We start from the raw sequence: 17,410 nt of genomic DNA, 5'->3' as shown, positions 1-17,410 counted from the left end.
GCGGTTAGGATAATCACTCAATGTGCTTTCAGACAATACACACCCGTCACTATTCGAAAGACTCAATTTACTCCTCATTCAGCACATGCACACCAACTGCTGTGCAATGTATATGTACAGAATACTTAGAACGAGCTTCATCCCAGCGCTCGCTCCCATCCTGTTCCTCATCCTTATATCTGACAGAGATGTAAGCCATAGCCATTGAATGTTGTAAGCTATGGGTGTTTGTCTTCCTTACTGTGTTGAGCTAAAGCTTCTGGATCTTTTAAAAGTTATTGTATAACTCTAAGGTCTTTTAAGCTAACTGAGCTGCAGCTTCTCTACTTTATTTCGCTGACCTAGAAAATGTACAGAGGACCTTCAAGGCGCACACTACAGCGATAAAACACCTCAGTAACTGAGATCGGTTGAAGTTCCTAAACCTGTACTCTCTAGAACGCAGGCTGGAGGTGTACATGATTATATACACTTGGAGAATCCTAGAGGGATTAGTATCAAACTTGCACACGAAAAATCACTATAAATGCAAAAGACTCGGCAGACGATGCATCATCCCCCATTGAAAAGCAGGACGCCACTAGAATGATAAGAGACAACACAATAAGTGTAAGGGGCCCAAGACTGCTCAACTGCCTCTCAGCATACATAAGGGGGTTTACCAATAGACCCCTGGCTGTCTTCAGGAAGGCATTGGACAGGCACCTAAAGTCAGTACCTGACCAGCCGGGCTGTGGTTCGTACGTCGAGTTGCATGCGGCCAACAGTAACAGCCTGGTTGTTCAGGCCCTGATCCACCATGACGCCTGGTCACAGACCGGACCGCGGTGGTGTTGACCCACGAAATCCTCTCCGGGTAAAGTTACTGTACTTCTTTGAGTGCCTATATATAAAGAGTGTGAGGAGTTACGTGAGACTTCAGATATTTACTCTCGCACTGAGCAGTTGAAACAATTCAAACAAGTCTAGTGTCTCGTTGATTCTTTTTTTTTTTTTTAATTTTTGTTCGAAGTCATTTGAAAGTGAAAGAAATATGCGGCCGGTAGTAACAGCCTGGTTGGTTAGGCCTTGATCCACCGCGAGGCCTGGTCATGGACCGGGCCGAGGGGGAGTTGACCCCTGGAACACCCTCCAAGTATACGTTTCAAGACGCTCATATAGATTTCTTTCATTTAGACTTCGTCCTACAAATACTAATTTCCTAGCCAGTTTAGAAAAATCATTTCTTAGGTTTCTAGTGGAAGGAATTTCCATATTTAAATTGAGTTACCCACAAACTTTTCATTAGATAGAAATTGTGGTCCACCTTCTCTCACGTGATTAACTACTGAATTGTTTCCCATAGATATACTATAAAACCCTCATGTCATAATAGTCATGAATACCACTATGAGAAATTTTTGAAACAAACAATAACTCAAAGTGATCAATTAAAACACAACGTATCTGGTAAAAGTTATGAGATATTTTATCTGCAGTTTATTTTTATCCTTTATTCTTATCATACATTGGTCATGATGATAAGGTAGTATTTGCGATTACAGCTGTGCTGAGGTGTAGCCTATGTTAGTGTATGTAGGAGCCGAGTGTCAGCCGTGTTGAGGTGTAGCCTGTTAGTGTGTGGAGGAGCTGCCTGACTGTTGCTTGCTACGGTCAACCTTCACACCAGGACCATTAACATTTAACTCAAAGATCAGTTTTCTGCAAAATTGTTTTGAATAATAAACGTGTAAGCAAGATCAAATGGCTAAACGTCACAATCAGTGGTGATAATAATGGTTGAACTTATAGTCTCGTCAGAACTATCAATACATAAAGAATTTCCGAGAATTTTATATAGACATACATAAAACAGCGCACAAAAGAATATATTGATATTCAATTCTCCATCTGTCTTCACATATTTTCAGTAGGCTTGGAAAAGTTAATTATGATGAAGTCATTGATACTGGTGATGTTGTGGTGTGCTCACCAGGCGGCTGGTGCCGCCGTTATGGTCGCTGTTTACCTGGAAACTTTCCAGAGTGGTGTGTGGAAGGTGCCAGAGGACACACTCCACAATCTTACACTGTCTCTCGGCTTCAACGCCAGTGAAGTTATCTGTGATCATGGAAGTGACCTGAAGGAGGCGCAGCTGGTGGTGACGGTGATGCCTGACGAAGAATGGAAGCTGGACTTTGTCGATACCAAAGCCAACTTCACTGCGGAGGAAGTGTGTGAAGGAGTCAACAAGAGCCTCACTTTCTCTGGTTACTACTGGGGAGTCACCAGACTGACCTTCCTCCTCACTCACAACGACCTCGACCCTTACTTCACTAACTCCACTTTACTAAGAGATGACCTTATGGTAAGTTATCTTCAGAGCAACTTACTGAGAGAAGACTTAATAATAAGTGTTTTCCTCACACTACTTACTAAAAGAAGACTTTATGGTAAGTGTCATCCTAACACCACCTTTCTAAGAGACGTGCTAATGGTAAGTGTCATCCTAACACTACCTTTCTAAGAGACGACTTAATGGTAAGTCCTCTTCATCTTGAGATATTGCATCATGATGTTTTCCTCACTCCACCTTACTATAAGACGACCTAATGCAGGAGGGGAAGGGAATAACTTTTGGTCGTGACATTCATAGCAAATCGAACCACTTATTACACATTTTTCATTGATAATAAACCATATCGACCGAAAACGATATTTTGTCTGTACCGATGTAACGTTGCATATAAGAAGTCCTCACTTAAAGTCGTCGATAGGTTATTGGAAACTGCGACTTTAAGAGATACGACGTATAACGAAACCAATTTTACCATAGACTAATTCCTATAAACAAGAGTTAAGTTCGTGCGGCAAGGGAGAGCTGAGAGGGAGGACAGTAGTGCTGCAGGCGCCATGACTATAGAGTGTGTTACTTTGGGACGCTATAAAGTCGTATATTTACCCTGTTCTTAACATTTTTATTATTTTAAGTATCACATGTTTTCCAGAAATATATAAGAAACACACAATATTTCATAAAAACTGAGTACAAACAGCCATATGGGAGGAAATGACATAAGCGGACATGAAGAGTTACGCCGATGCCATGTCCTCTATCCAGATATTAAAAGTTTTTCCGTATTTTCCATTCCTTGCCGGAATTGATTTTTCTCATCAGTGTTAAAATGAAACGACGTTAAGTGAGGACTTCCTGTAAATATTAGAGGTACTTTCCACACGCACAAATCATACGCATCCATAGATTTCGTTTAATATTTTATAAAAATATTTGACTTGTCATTTGTCATGATGATCTGAGTTTTGTTTATCACTACGCTACAAACAATGTTATGAACTTGAGTCAGCATGTGGATCTTACTACAGAAAATTAAGATACTATGCTCTTGAAAGAAGGAAAAGGAAATCTCCAAGAACGACTGTATAGTTCTCGACACCTTCAGTGTTTCACCATCTTAAATAACAACAAACAACGTCACAAATTCAGTTGCTGCAGATACACATCCTCTTTTTATATACTTGGAAAATGAAAACGGTCAGTGTTGTCAAGGATGATCATCTTTTGCAAAACACTGATTTAATATTCAACAAACCTCAGTTAACTGATGATGAAACTGCAGTAGCTGGAAAACTGTTCATCATCGTTATATAAAGCAAACATCACAATACATCTCGGTCTACAATGGATATATACGGCACACTGGATACAGTTCCCCGTTAGGGAGGGGAACCTCTACCTGTCTCCGAGACTCGTCTTCCACGATGTCTCATCGTGTGAGGATTAAACCCAAGACCGCTGTCATCAAAGGTGCCACGAAGCTTGAACCTGCGTCTGCCCTCTGCATATAATAGATGTTTGGAATTGATGAATCAAGAAACTGTGAATACTGATGATTTAAAATTGTATTTAGATGCTTTAGGGAATAGATATGATTCATACAAATTATATTATAACAAATATGAAGGAGATTTGTTAGTAAACTGTGTAGATGAGACTGAAGTAGATCTTATGATTAACCAGTATTATGAATTAGAAGAAAAGATTCTTTCTTGTAAAAGTCAGGCTTTGAATAAATTAAAAGGTGTAAACCAGGCAGTTAATCAATCTGTTCCAACAAATAAAATGTCTCTGCCAAAACTCCCAGAATTATGTTTACCTGTATTTAATCCTGGAGAAAATTGGGAGCAGTTTTGGCCAATTTTTAAAGCAGCTGTACATGATAGGAGTGACCTAGCCTGTGTAACTAAATTATTTTACCTTAAAGGGCAGATAAGAGGAGATGCTCACATGCTCATACAAGCCTTTCCCAATGTAGATGATTCTTACAAGGAAGCAGTTGACTTGTTGAAGGTCACTTATGGTAATATACAACAAAGTAGGTTGGATCTAGTGAATAGCATTGTTAATTTAAAACCTCCAGATCACACTTACAAAGGTTTACAGCAGTTTAGAGTTAAACTGGAGAGCACTCTCAGAACTTTAAGTAATAAATATAATCTGAAGGAATCAGACTGGCTATTGAGTGCCATTGTACAGAATAAATTAAGCTGTAAAACACTTGAATGAATCTCGAACAAGTATCATAAAGATTATTTTGGTCTGGAGGAAATAAGACTAGGTCTACAAGAGTTTATTGTTCAGTTGCAGACCAGCCAACCAACTCATTTTAAAGATGCAACACATAATAACTCTGAGGTATCTGTCAAGTTTCACAAAGGGAAAAATGATCCCAATGTTAATAATCAGAATTCATCTACTAATAAGAGCTGCATAGGTACATATCAAGTAGCAGGAATCAGAAATAAGTACCCTCCTAAGAGTAGCCCAGTTAATAAGAAACCAGTCAAAGAAAAGAGAGATTGTCTTTTCTGCAAGGGTACTATTTTTTTTTAAGAATTGAGTGCATACAATTCATGGAATGATAAAGTTGAAAGATTGGAAGAGCTTGACAGATGTATCAGATGTCTAGGTAATCACAATGTAAAGGATTGTCATGCCAAATTAAACAACTGTTATCAATGTTACAAGGGAAGACACCATATAGTCATGTGTAAGGGTCTATATGATAATGTTGATAATAATGATAATGTTGACAATCCTGACACAACAGTGGCTAATGTAAAAATTGTTGCTAATGTTAATAATGATGGTTTTGCTGAAGTAGCCTTACCTGTGTTACAGGTAAATATTTATGTTGAGATTCTGGCCAGTATTTTCTTCATATTTAGGCAGGAGGGGTATGACACACCGTAATCTCCAGACTAATTGGTGAGTCTTATTATTATAAATTCTCCTTCAATGTATATGTATTCACATTTTAAATTTAATTTACAGTCCACATGTTTATAGTAATGTTTTTACCAGAATTCCTGGTGATGTATATTTCATTTGAAATTAATATAGGTCCAGAGTGACTTATGGAGTGATAGATTATGGTAGGTATCGAAGGGGGACATTTTTTGCGACCTAGGTGTCCTAAAATTCCTACTTGTCTCTGTAACCTTGATAAAGAATAATTATCTTTGTTACCATTTACTGGTATGTATCTTATGAGCTACATCCAGGTAAATTTAATTTTCCACAAAACCTGAGCCAGCAACACTTTGTAACCACAACAGTAGAGGACTGATTAATAAGACTATAGAAATTAGGAGAACTCTCAAGAAATGATTAGGAAGTCTACGAGGAGCTGAACAAAATATTTAAGATATTTTCATAAAAAATATGGACATTATCCTAGAGCCCAAGAAGAAGAAGAGCGCATTAACGAGTATTTTATCTCTTCTCAACAGGAGAAGAGATAGAGAAACTACTGAGCGAGATAGAAACCTGGAAGTAGGTCAAGATAATATTTCTTTGCATGGATTTTGAGAAAAGAAAACTATTGATCCACTGTGTGGCTAATCACATAAGCATATACACAAATAACCCGCACATAGGAGAAGGAGAAAGGAGCTTACGACGACGTTTCGGTCTGACTTGGACCAATTACAAAGTCACAAGGTTATAAAAGCATATATGAATGCACGCATGTTTGCGCATATACGCATAAATATGCAAAAACATGCATACATAAGGATACACACTCATGGTAATACATACACACATGCATACATACTTCTATATTTTGCTATATATTAGAATTTTATGATTGTTCTGTTCCATTATTTGTTCATGCATTGGGATAGAGGGGGCTGGGCTTATGGGATACGGGGATACCTTTCTAGGATCGAGCAGAGAACCGAAACACATGTAATGTCTAGGTGCCCACTTGTGATTGTTGTGGTGGAATCTGGGATATTAGTTATCTGCAATAACTTGTTTAAGCAACTGGTGATTGTAGTGCCACATCGTCACGGATGATATTTAACTGTCTGCTAAATTTATTTGGAGGCTGGAATACTAGGATAGTGGGATACCAGGATATTGGGATACCAGAATACTGGGAAGCAGAATACTGGGATACCAGAATACTGGAATACCAGAATATTGGGATACCAGGATACTGGGATACCAGAATACTGGGAAGCAGAATACCGGGATACCAGAATACTGGGAAGCAGAATACTGGAATACCAGAATACTGGAATACCAGAATATTGGGATAGCAGGATACTGGGATACCAAAATACTGGGAAGCAGAATACCGGGATACCAGAATACTGGGAAGGAGAATACTGGGATACCAGAATACTGGAATACCAGAATATTGGGATAGCAGGATACTGGGATACCAGAATACTGGGAAGCAGAATACCGGGATACCAGAATACTGGGAAGCAGAATACTGGGATACCAGAATACTGGAATACCAGAATATTGGGATAGCAGGATACTGGGATACCAGAATACTGGGAAGCAGAATACCGGGATACCAGAATACTGGGAAGCAGAATACTGGGATACCAGAATACTGAAATACCAGAATATTGGGATACCAGGATACTGGGATACCAGAATACTGGGAAGCAGAATACCGGGATACCAGAATACTGGGATACCGGAATTCTGGAATAAGAAGCATCCATTTATTTTAGTAATAATAATAATATTATTTTCGTTCTCTCAAGGAAGGTTTCTTGTGGCCGCTGAGACTCTTGCTACAACCACTAATACACTGACCTTCTCTTCCTGATTACCTCCTCATTCCTCAGTCGCTGTTTGACCCCTACGGATTTAGCATTCCCCCATGAATGTAATAGTGATGATTACATTCCTGGATTAACCTGCACACACTGAGTGTCCGTGGTTCGATTCCCGGCAAGGGTGGAAACACTGGACATGTTTCCTTACACCTGTTGTCCCGTTCACCTAGCTGTTAGTCGACTGGTGTGGGTCGCATCCTGGGGGACAAGATTGAAGGACCACAGTGGAAATAAGACAGAAAATCCTCAATACCGCACTGACTTTACTGAGTTATCCTGAGTGGCTAACACTCCAGGGTTAAAAATCCGAATAAAATCTTATATTTATATTATCATAACTTTGCAGATCCTGGTGGACCGCAAGGCTCACGCGCTGGACCTTATCTTCATCATCTTCGCCTCAGTCTTCATGCTCTTCAACAACATCAACATGGGCGCCCAGCTGGACTTGCAGATTATCAAGGATGTTCTTCGTCGGCCTCTGGGTCCAGTTTGTGGCTTCATATCTCAGTTTGCTTTTATGCCTCTGGTGAGTGGGACTTTATTTTTCAGTCGACTTCAGTTATAATCTGAGTTTAACTTACAGTTATTGGCTAAAAATTATTCAGTATTCTAAAAATCTGAGACGAGGGATAAAACAGGAAAAATATTAACTGAAAAACTTGAAGGTTTTTCATAAGATGGCTTTCTAAGCTTCCCAAGATATATACACTGAGATGAGTATTTTTCTCAGCGTATATGTGCTGAGAATTTACTTTAATGCCTATTTAAGGGACTCAGGTATTCTCGTCTGGTGGTTGAAATGTTAACATGCAGCCTTAATGACCCTAGTCTAGTTGATAGGTTGTAAATCCCATTAACAAACCAACCTTAGCTTAATGACCACTAAAATGGAGTCCCAGTTTGTAACTGTAGCTAAGCATTATGTCTACAGTATGGTTTAAAAAACTACTCTTTAATCTTAGGCCAAATCCCCTTTTCTTAATATAATTTTACTCATAATCTTGATACGCTTGATGAGTGCAGCTTGAGTAAAAGACAGATCATCAGCTCCTCTACTTTCTGGGTGAAAAATTACTTTCTTGTCTCAATAAAGTGTTCCTCACGACACAGCTCCAGTGACTGCAATCATTCCTCTGTTGAGTGTGAGGCTGACCTACCACCCGAGACATGGGGATGACGTCCCCATGAACATTCTACGTGTTCCATGCAATCCTTTTGCCTTTTCCTTCAAAAAAATGAGACTGTCACAGCCAGTAAATGAGTTGAACATTGGCAGGGCAATAGACCGGTCAGGACCCCCGAAACCCTCTCCAGGTAATATCATGAGTGACAAGACAGAGGAAGTTCTTCCTAGCACCAATTTCAGCCAATAACTCATTAACACTAAGGCGCTGTGTTGATGTTATAGCCAGGACTACAACGTCGGAGTCAACTTTTTTTATCAGCACTGTTGTTTCAGAGTATCGCATAACTGGAGTAAGATGCGAATGTTTGCCTCTTCATGGGAGGATGAAGCCAGTCCCTTGACATCTTGGAGATTTACACAAAAGACGCTGGTTTTGTGTGCGGTGATGACTTGTTTGTCAATGTCATTGCCAGCAGTCCTCAATGCCAGAAACAAAAAACCAATTAGGTTTTGTTCTCATCAGCGTGGAAAAACTACTACCAGTTTTCATGAACTAGATTTGACAGTATGGCGTGTCTCTTAATACCTTTGCCCCTCTTTGTCCGTGTTTCACTCTTTAAGCTTTCAGACATGCAGTATACACATCGTGAATGATATCTAATCGCTTTACATGACGAAGCTGAGGTTTTACGTATGGCAGGAAAACATGAGTAGCATAATCCTGGAGTATTGTGGCATGTTGACAGCATTATCTCCATCAAGAACGACAACCTGCACCACACGAGTAGAGAAATTAGATCTAACTTGCGCGAGGTCTTCCAAGCTGTACAGAAAAAAAAATATTGGCTTCTTTCCGATTCTGAGGATCCCCGTACGTATTTGAAATTGATGGTGGAAAGGAGTTTTAGGAAGACCATAGAAATAAGGTACAGAGAAACAGACAACAAGGAAACGTTGAACAAGACCAAAGTCTCTTCCTCTCTACCTTACTTCTGTTGTGGCTGTTAGACTTGATTTTTATGGTGAAGAAAATCATGCAACTCACTACTTAGTATCTGGGGAGCAATGTCAAGCCTGCAGAGTAAGGAACAGTCATTATTCAGTTATACCAATCGTAGCTGTTTACTTGACTTCTCTCTGACTGAAGGACGGCTTAAAATATAGAGCTCGTTCCGTTTTCTTTGATCTGTGACAGATTTAACTCGGTTGATAAGTTTATTAATGTACGTCTAATATTGGTCAACTCTAAGTATCTCAGTCTTCTGCAGCATCTCTGCCACCGTTGGATTTGCCGTATCTCTACTCTCCAGGACAATAAGATCGATGCTGTTTCAATTAAAAGGATATTCACTCTTTAACTGCTTGTGTCAGAGACTTCCCATGTTTTCCAAATGCCAACTTTAAAGTGTTGTGTGTTGTGGAAAATACTGTATATTTTCCGGAAATACGGCAATTTATAGATAAATAGATGCCCTATATTGTATTTTTAAAAGAAGTATGTTATCGAAAATGGGAAACTGGACCTGCGCCTGCACAGACAGGACTCGCCATCTTGGTTTTGAATTGGATACAACGTTTACCTGGAGTTTACCTGGAGAGAGTTTCGGGGGTCAACGCCCCCGCGGCCCGGTCTGTGACCAGGCCTCCTGGTGGATCAGCGCCTGATCAACCAGGCTGTTGCTGCTGGCTGCACGCAAACCAACGTACGAGCCACAGCCCGGCTGATCAGGAACTGACTTTAGGTGCTTGTCCAGTGCCAGCTTGAAGACTGCCAGGGGTCTGTTGGTAATCCCCCTTATGTGTGCTGGGAGGCAGTTGAACAGTCTCGGGCCCCTGACACTTATTGTATGGTCTCTTAACGTGCTAGTGACACCCCTGCTTTTCATTGGGGGGATGGTGCATCGTCTGCCAAGTCTTTTGCTTTCGTAGTGAGTGATTTTCGTGTGCAAGTTTGGTACTAGTCCCTCTAGGATTTTCCAGGTGTATATAATCATGTATCTCTCCCTCCTGCGTTCCAGGGAATACAGGTTTAGAAACCTCAAGCGCTCCCAGTAATTGAGGTGTTTTATCTCCGTTATGCGCGCCGTGAAAGTTCTCTGTACATTTTCTAGGTCGGCAATTTCACCTGCCTTGAAAGGTGCTGTTAGAGTGCAGCAATATTCCAGCCTAGATAGAACAAGTGACCTGAAGAGTGTCATCATGGGCTTGGCCTCCCTAGTTTTGAAGGTTCTCATTATCCATCCTGTCATTTTTCTAGCAGATGCGATTGATACAATGTTATGGTCCTTGAAGGTGAGATCCTCCGACATAATCACTCCTAGGTCTTTGACGTTGGTGTTTCGCTCTATTTTGTGGCCAGAATTTGTTTTGTACTCTGATGAAGATTTAATTTCCTCATGTTTACCATATCTGAGTAATTGAAATTTCTCATCGTTGAACTTCATATTGTTTTCTGCAGCCCACTGAAAGATTTGGTTGATGTCCGCCTGGAGCCTTGCAGTGTCTGCAATGGAAGACACTGTCATGCAGATTCGGGTGTCATCTGCAAAGGAAGACACGGTGCTGTGGCTGACATCCTTGTCTATGTCGGATATGAGGATGAGGAACAAGATGGGAGCTAGTACTGTGCCTTGTGGGACAGAGCTTTTCACCGTAGCTGCCTCGGACTTTACTCTGTTGACGACTACTCTCTGTGTTCTGTTAGTGAGGAAATTATAGATCCATCGACCGACTTTTCCTGTTATTCCTTTAGCGCGCATTTTGTGCGCTATTACGCCATGGTCACACTTGTCGAAGGCTTTTGCAAAGTCTGTATATATTACATCTGCATTCTTTTTGTCTTCTAGTGCATTTAGGACCTTGTCGTAGTGATCCAGTAGTTGAGACAGACAGGAGCGACCTGTTCTAAACCCATGTTGCCCTGGGTTGTGTAACTGATGGGTTTCTAGATGGGTGGTGATCTTGCTTCTTAGGACCCTTTCAAAGATTTTTATGATATGGGATGTTAGTGCTATTGGTCTGTAGTTCTTTGCTGTTGCTTTACTGCCCCCTTTGTGGAGTGGGGCTATGTCTGTTGTTTTTAGTAACTGAGGGACGACCCCCGTGTCCATGCTCCCTCTCCATAGGATGGAAAAGGCTCGTGATAGGGGCTTCTTGCAGTTCTTGATGAACACAGAGTTCCATGAGTCTGGCCCTGGGGCAGAGTGCATGGGCATGTCATTTATCGCCTGTTCGAAGTCATTTGGCGTCAGGATAACATCGGATAGGCTTGTGTTAGTCAAATTTTGTGGCTCTCTCATAAAAAATTCATTTTGGTCTTCGACTCTCAGTCTGGTTAGCGGCTTGCTAAAAACTGAGTCATATTGGGACTTGAGTAGCTCACTCATTTCCTTGCTGTCATCTGTGTAGGACCCATCTTGTTTAAGTAGGGGCCCAATACTGGACGTTGTTCTCGATTTTGATTTGGCATAGGAGAAGAAATACTTTGGGTTTCTTTCGATTTCATTTATGGCTTTTAGTTCTTCCCGCGATTCCTGACTCCTAAAGGATTCTTTTAGCTTAAGTTCGATGCTTGCTATTTCTCTGACCAGTGTCTCCCTGCGCATTTCAGATATATTGACCTCTTTTAGCCGCTCTGTTATTCTTTTCCGTCGCCTGTAAAGGGAGCGCCTGTCTCTTTCTATTTTACATCTACTCCTCCTTTTTCTTAGAGGAATAAGCCTTGTGCATACATCGAGTGCCACCGAGTTAATCTGTTCTAGGCATAAGTTTGGGTCTGTGTTGCTTAGTATATCTTCCCAGCTTATATCGGTTAGGACTTGGTTTACTTGGTCCCACTTTATGTTTTTGTTATTGAAGTTGAATTTGGTGAATGCTCCCTCGTGACTAGTCTCATTTTGTCGGTCTGGGGCTCCATGCATACATGTCTGAACCTCAATTATGTTGTGATCTGAGTATATTGTTTTTGATATGGTGACATTTCTTATCAGATCATCATTGTTAGTGAAGATGAGGTCTAGTGTATTCTCCAGTCTTGTAGGCTCTATTATTTGCTGGTTTAAATTGAATTTTGTGCAGAGATTTAAAAGCTCGTGTGAGTGTGAGTTTTCATCAGAGCTGCCTCCTGGTGTTATTACTGCAACAATATTATTTGCTATATTCCTCCATTTTAGGTGCCTTAAGTTGAAATCCCCCAGGAGCAAGATGTTGGGTGCAGGAGCTGGAAGATTTTCCAGACAGTGGTCAATTTTTAACAGCTGTTCCTGGAATTGCTGGGATGTTGCATCCGGAGGCTTGTAGACTACCACAATGACTAGGTTTTGGTTCTCGACCTTTACTGCTAAAACTTCCACTACGTCATTTGAGGCATTAAGCAGTTCTGTGCAAACAAGTGACTCTGCAATGTACAGGCCAACCCCCCCCTTTTGCCTGTTCACTCTGTCACATCTGTATAGGTTGTAACCTGGGATCCATACTTCGTTGTCCAAGTGATCCTTTATGTGGGTCTCAGTGAAAGCCGCGAACATTGCCTTTGCCTCTGCAAGCAGTCCACGGATGAAAGGTATTTTGTTGTTTGTAGCTGGCTTTAGACCCTGTATATTTGCAAAGAAGAATGTTATCGGACTGGTGGTATTGTTGGTACTGGGGGGGGATTTTTTTTCCGGCATTAGTATCTGTATCTGTTGGTTTGGAGTGGAGGCCATCGACTGTGGTTCCACTCCAGGAATGACTGGATTTGGTGTACGATTTCTGCCATTTCCTGCCAGTTTTTTTTCCTTCCTGGCACTAAAAAACCTCTCCCTCTTGAGTGGCTGTGGCTACCCAGGTTTTCCCATGGCCTGGATGTTTTGTATCTTTTTGTCCCCTTTAGATGGTATGCCTGGCAATTTAAGTTATAGCACAGTCTTTCCTGTACTGAAGAGGTACACATTTCAGGGTGAAAAAGCTTACAGGAAGGGAGTTTGCATTTTCCTGTTTTCATATGGGCATGGCATTTTCTAGGGTGGTCATAGTTGCATGTCCCATCTGTTTTTCCAGATTTCCCATGCCAGCAGATACCAAGTGCATAGTATGTGCACAGGCTTGGTTTCCGCTTGCCTTGGGTTTCTGTGACTGTATTCCCTGTTGGTGCATGTTTCCCTGTCTTACTTCTATCCTCCCTAGCACCAACAATGGAGCTCCCACCAGTTGTTTTTGGTAATTTATCCTCACTATTGCTATTGGAGTCCTCTTGTTTGCTATTTCCTGCGGTATTTCTAGTTTGCAATATTGGTTTTATCTTATCTTTGACTACACTTGTTTCCCTACTATGGCTCCTGTCCCCTATGAGGTCATTTATATGTATTCCTTCCTGCGTATAATTCCCGACTACCTGGACAATATCTCCAGCTTCACCATTTCTGTCTCCCAGGACAGTATCTCCAGCTTCACCATTTCTGTCTCCCAGGACAGCACCTCCAGCTTCACCATTACTGTCTCCCAGGACAGTATCTCCAGCTTCACCATTTCTGTCTCCCAGGACAGCACCTCCAGCTTCACCATTTCTGTCTCCCAGGACAGTATCTCCAGCTTCACCATTTCTGTCTCCCAGGACAGCACCTCCAGCTTCACCATTACTGTCTCCCAGGACAGCACCTCCAGCTTCACCATTACTGTCTCCCAGGACAGCACCTCCAGCTTCACCATTACTGTCTCCCAGGACAGCACTATCAGCCCCACATTTACTGACTACCAGGACATCACCTCCAGCCTTACAGTTTATGACTACATGGCCAGTATCAAGGGCAGTACCATTCAGCCCAGACATTTTATGTTCCCATCTGTTGTAGAAAGCTTCCAGGTTTTCTATGAAAGCAGCTTTGATGTTGTCCTCTTTTAATACCCTTGTGATTTTAGTCCACAGATTTTCCTCATTTGAGCATACCCAAAAACACTTCTCTGTTTTAATACTGCTTGTAGCTAGTTCTGGGATATCTGCACAAGGGGCGTGACACCAATTTCCACAAAAATGACAATTTATCCATGTGGAAGCCCGTTTGTTTGACTGACCACAGACTACACAGGGCTTCATAATGATTTGAATGGTTGATTTACTGCAATTCTACTAGCAACCTCTTGAAAATTCTATTAATAACCTTAAATGAAGCTCTAGCTATTTGTATTTCTGTTTCTAACTCTTTTTGTATATTGGACAGCTTACCGTCACGTTCCTGATTTTTTAATGTTTGTGTTTATAGGGCGCCTACAACCCCATCCGTTTACAGTCTGCTTTATTGTCCAACGAAACTGTTTGAAACCAGTCCCGGGTTCGGACCAGTCAAGGGTTCGGACCAGGCAAGGGTTCGGGCCAGTCGATCTGCTCTGATCAGTGGGTCACTTATTTAAAACATACTGGTCGGTGATTTGAGCTAACACATGAAGGATCTACTGGAAATTATCTACCCGAGTAATATGTGATTTGACTGATACAAAAGTATAACTTGCGTGTTGAAGAGCCGGTGATATCTGGCAGCTCCTACAATGACGAACGGTCACCTCCTTGTTTATCAATCGCTGTATCTGGCTTTTCTCTTTTTTTTTTTTTTTTTTTTCTTTTTTCCGTCTCCACCACAATAAATGCTATATTATCACTATAGTTGACTGGTGCAAATTTTGGAGGAAGGACGCTTTTTCTGTAGTAATAATTGCTTCTCGTTGTGTATATTGCGACTGCTGGTAACTACAGGTTATATGAAATTCACAGTAACGTCTCGTATTTCAAGAAAAAGAAACTAATGAAAGTCACTCCACTCCACTAAGTACCATTATAATACTGGTTAGTTGCTACTACAACACTGTATTCTGCTAATCACTGGTATCACTAGATTATATGCGAGTACACTGGCAAGCCAGGAAGATTATTAAAAAAACAGCTGACCTGTGGTAAGTTCTGGCGACTTCTGGCACCTGCCTCTATAGGCTTATCACTTCATTTACAAATTCACCTGTTTTCAAATGACACTTTAGCCTTTATCATCAATATACTAGGGAGCCACTGTAGTATACACTATACACTATGTATACTCAATGTTATCAGGGAGACTTTCTTTCCTCTGACATGAAAAGTTCAATTAGTGTAATGGGAAGGAATTTTCGTGCTCTAGAGGTTAAAATTGGGCTTACACCTCTTAAATAAGAGGTGAAATTGTTGGACATGCATTCCTGCATAACTTGAGATATCAGACGAGTGGACAAGACAGCTCCAGGAACCTCAGATAAGCTCTCTAGATTTGTGTATAATTCTGGCCAGTGTTTTCATAAATTTAGTTAGTGAGGTTTTCTGAGTATGATACACATTAATCTCCAGTCAAATTGGTGAGTGATATTAAGATATATTTTCCTTCTGTTATGTAATTGTGTATATATATAACCATTTATTATTTTCAATATACAGTCCACAAATTTATATATTTACCAGTATTCCTGGTGTATGTATAGTTCAGTTAATTAATAGGTCCAGAGCAACTTGTGGTTATGACAGTGGTAGGTATCGAAGGGGGACATTTTTTGCGACCTAGGTGTCCCAAATTCCTACTTGTCTATGTAACATTGATAAATAATAATTATCTTTGTTATAATTTACTGTTATGTACATAATTAGTTACATTCAGATAAATGCAATTTTCCACATGTGTGTTCATAATGGCTGCCATTCATGTTTCCGCTGTTGTCAGTTGAATTCTCAAATTCTTGTCGTATACCATACAGTGATGTATAGCTACTGGGTTTTCTGTCAGCCCTACAGTTCTACAATCACCTTTAACTGATGCATTATTCTGCTTAGGGCCTGGTCAACAGCCGTGGCAGAGGATATACCTGATGTCTCGACAACAAATTTGCCTTTCATTAACTCTTCATAGATGTTAGGACGGCGCTCTTTCAGTGATACTATATTGCACAAGAAAACTGGAATACATCTTGCGTATTAAGTGTATCCCAAGGTGAAGAACCAAGGCCCCATCTCGGTCAAGTCCTAAGAAAGTTGGAAGTCTAGTTTTTCGTATCGTTCTCACGTTAACCATTAATTAGGTGAACTCTCAGGATAATGTACCAGAATCATACTTGGGGACAAACCGCATTTCTTACTCTTCCTGTAACATAACATCTGTGTTGCTATCCTCTAAATACGTGCAGTACTCAGTATAGGCCTACTGTAGAATTACATAATAATAATAATAATAATAATAATAATAATAATAATAATAATAATAATAATAATAATAATAATAATAATAATAATAATAATAATAATTTTTATTTGAACACGATACATAGTTGTACAAGGAATTATTGTAGTTGGGTGTACATGCCAAAAGCTCCTTGTATACAGAGCATTATGGGGAGCCTTAACTATGCTCCTTGTATACAGAGCATTATGGGGAGCCTTAAACTACTAGCTGTGACCTGATGAGTCTTCCGAGTGCGTGTCACATGGGATGCAGGAAGTATGCTACCCAGTACGTATGCTTACCATAAGGTATGCTGCCTAGGAAATATATTGCCTGGGGAGTATGCTGCCAAGGATGCATGCTGTTCAGGAAGTATGCTGCCCAAAAGGTTTGCTGCCCAGGAGGTATGCTGCTCAAGAGGTATGCTGCCTAGGAGGTATGCTGCTCAAGAGGTATGCTGCCCAGGAGGTATGCTGTTTCTAGACACATGAAACATCTGGTCCAGTCTGCTACTAGACACATGAAACACCTGGTCCATTCTGTTTCTAGACACATGAAACACCTGGTCCAGTCTTCTACTAGACACATGAAACACCTGGTCCAGTCTGTTTCTAGACACATAAAACACCTGGTCCAGTTTGCTTCTAGACACGAAACACCTGATGCAGTCTGTTTCTAGACACACGAAACACCTGGTGCAGTCTGTTTCTAGACACATGAAACACCTGGTGCAGTCTGTGTCTAGACACATGAAGCATCTGGTCCAGTTTGCTTCTAGACACATGAAACACCTGGTCCAGTCTGCTTCTAATCACATGAAACACCTGGTCCAGTCTGCTTCTAGACTGGACCAGGATTTATCACCCTAACATTCTCTCCACTGTCGAGCAACTTCACTTGGAATCAAGAAAAAAGTTACATTATTTTTTTA

The 17,410-nt window shown here is 40.8% G+C and overlaps 1 protein-coding gene across 1 annotated transcript in view; it reads left to right on the top strand.

Moving 5' to 3' along the window:
• The first annotated feature begins 1,549 nt into the window (after positions 1-1,549).
• The window catches only part of LOC128699109 (hepatic sodium/bile acid cotransporter), a 35,914-nt gene continuing 20,053 nt past the window's right edge, over positions 1,550-17,410 (top strand). Inside the window, exons 1-2 of the mRNA XM_053791627.2 lie at positions 1,550-2,347; positions 7,490-7,672. Coding sequence (XP_053647602.1) covers positions 1,931-2,347; positions 7,490-7,672 — 600 coding nt within the window. The 5' untranslated portion in view covers positions 1,550-1,930. The remainder of the gene's footprint in view (positions 2,348-7,489; positions 7,673-17,410) is intronic.

This window comes from Cherax quadricarinatus, chromosome 54 (assembly GCF_038502225.1).
Source record: "Cherax quadricarinatus isolate ZL_2023a chromosome 54, ASM3850222v1, whole genome shotgun sequence".
In the NCBI taxonomy this organism is placed as follows: Eukaryota; Metazoa; Arthropoda; class Malacostraca; order Decapoda; family Parastacidae; genus Cherax; species Cherax quadricarinatus.
The sequence above is the reverse complement of the archived record's forward strand: the minus strand, read 5'-3'. Positions and strand labels throughout refer to the sequence as shown.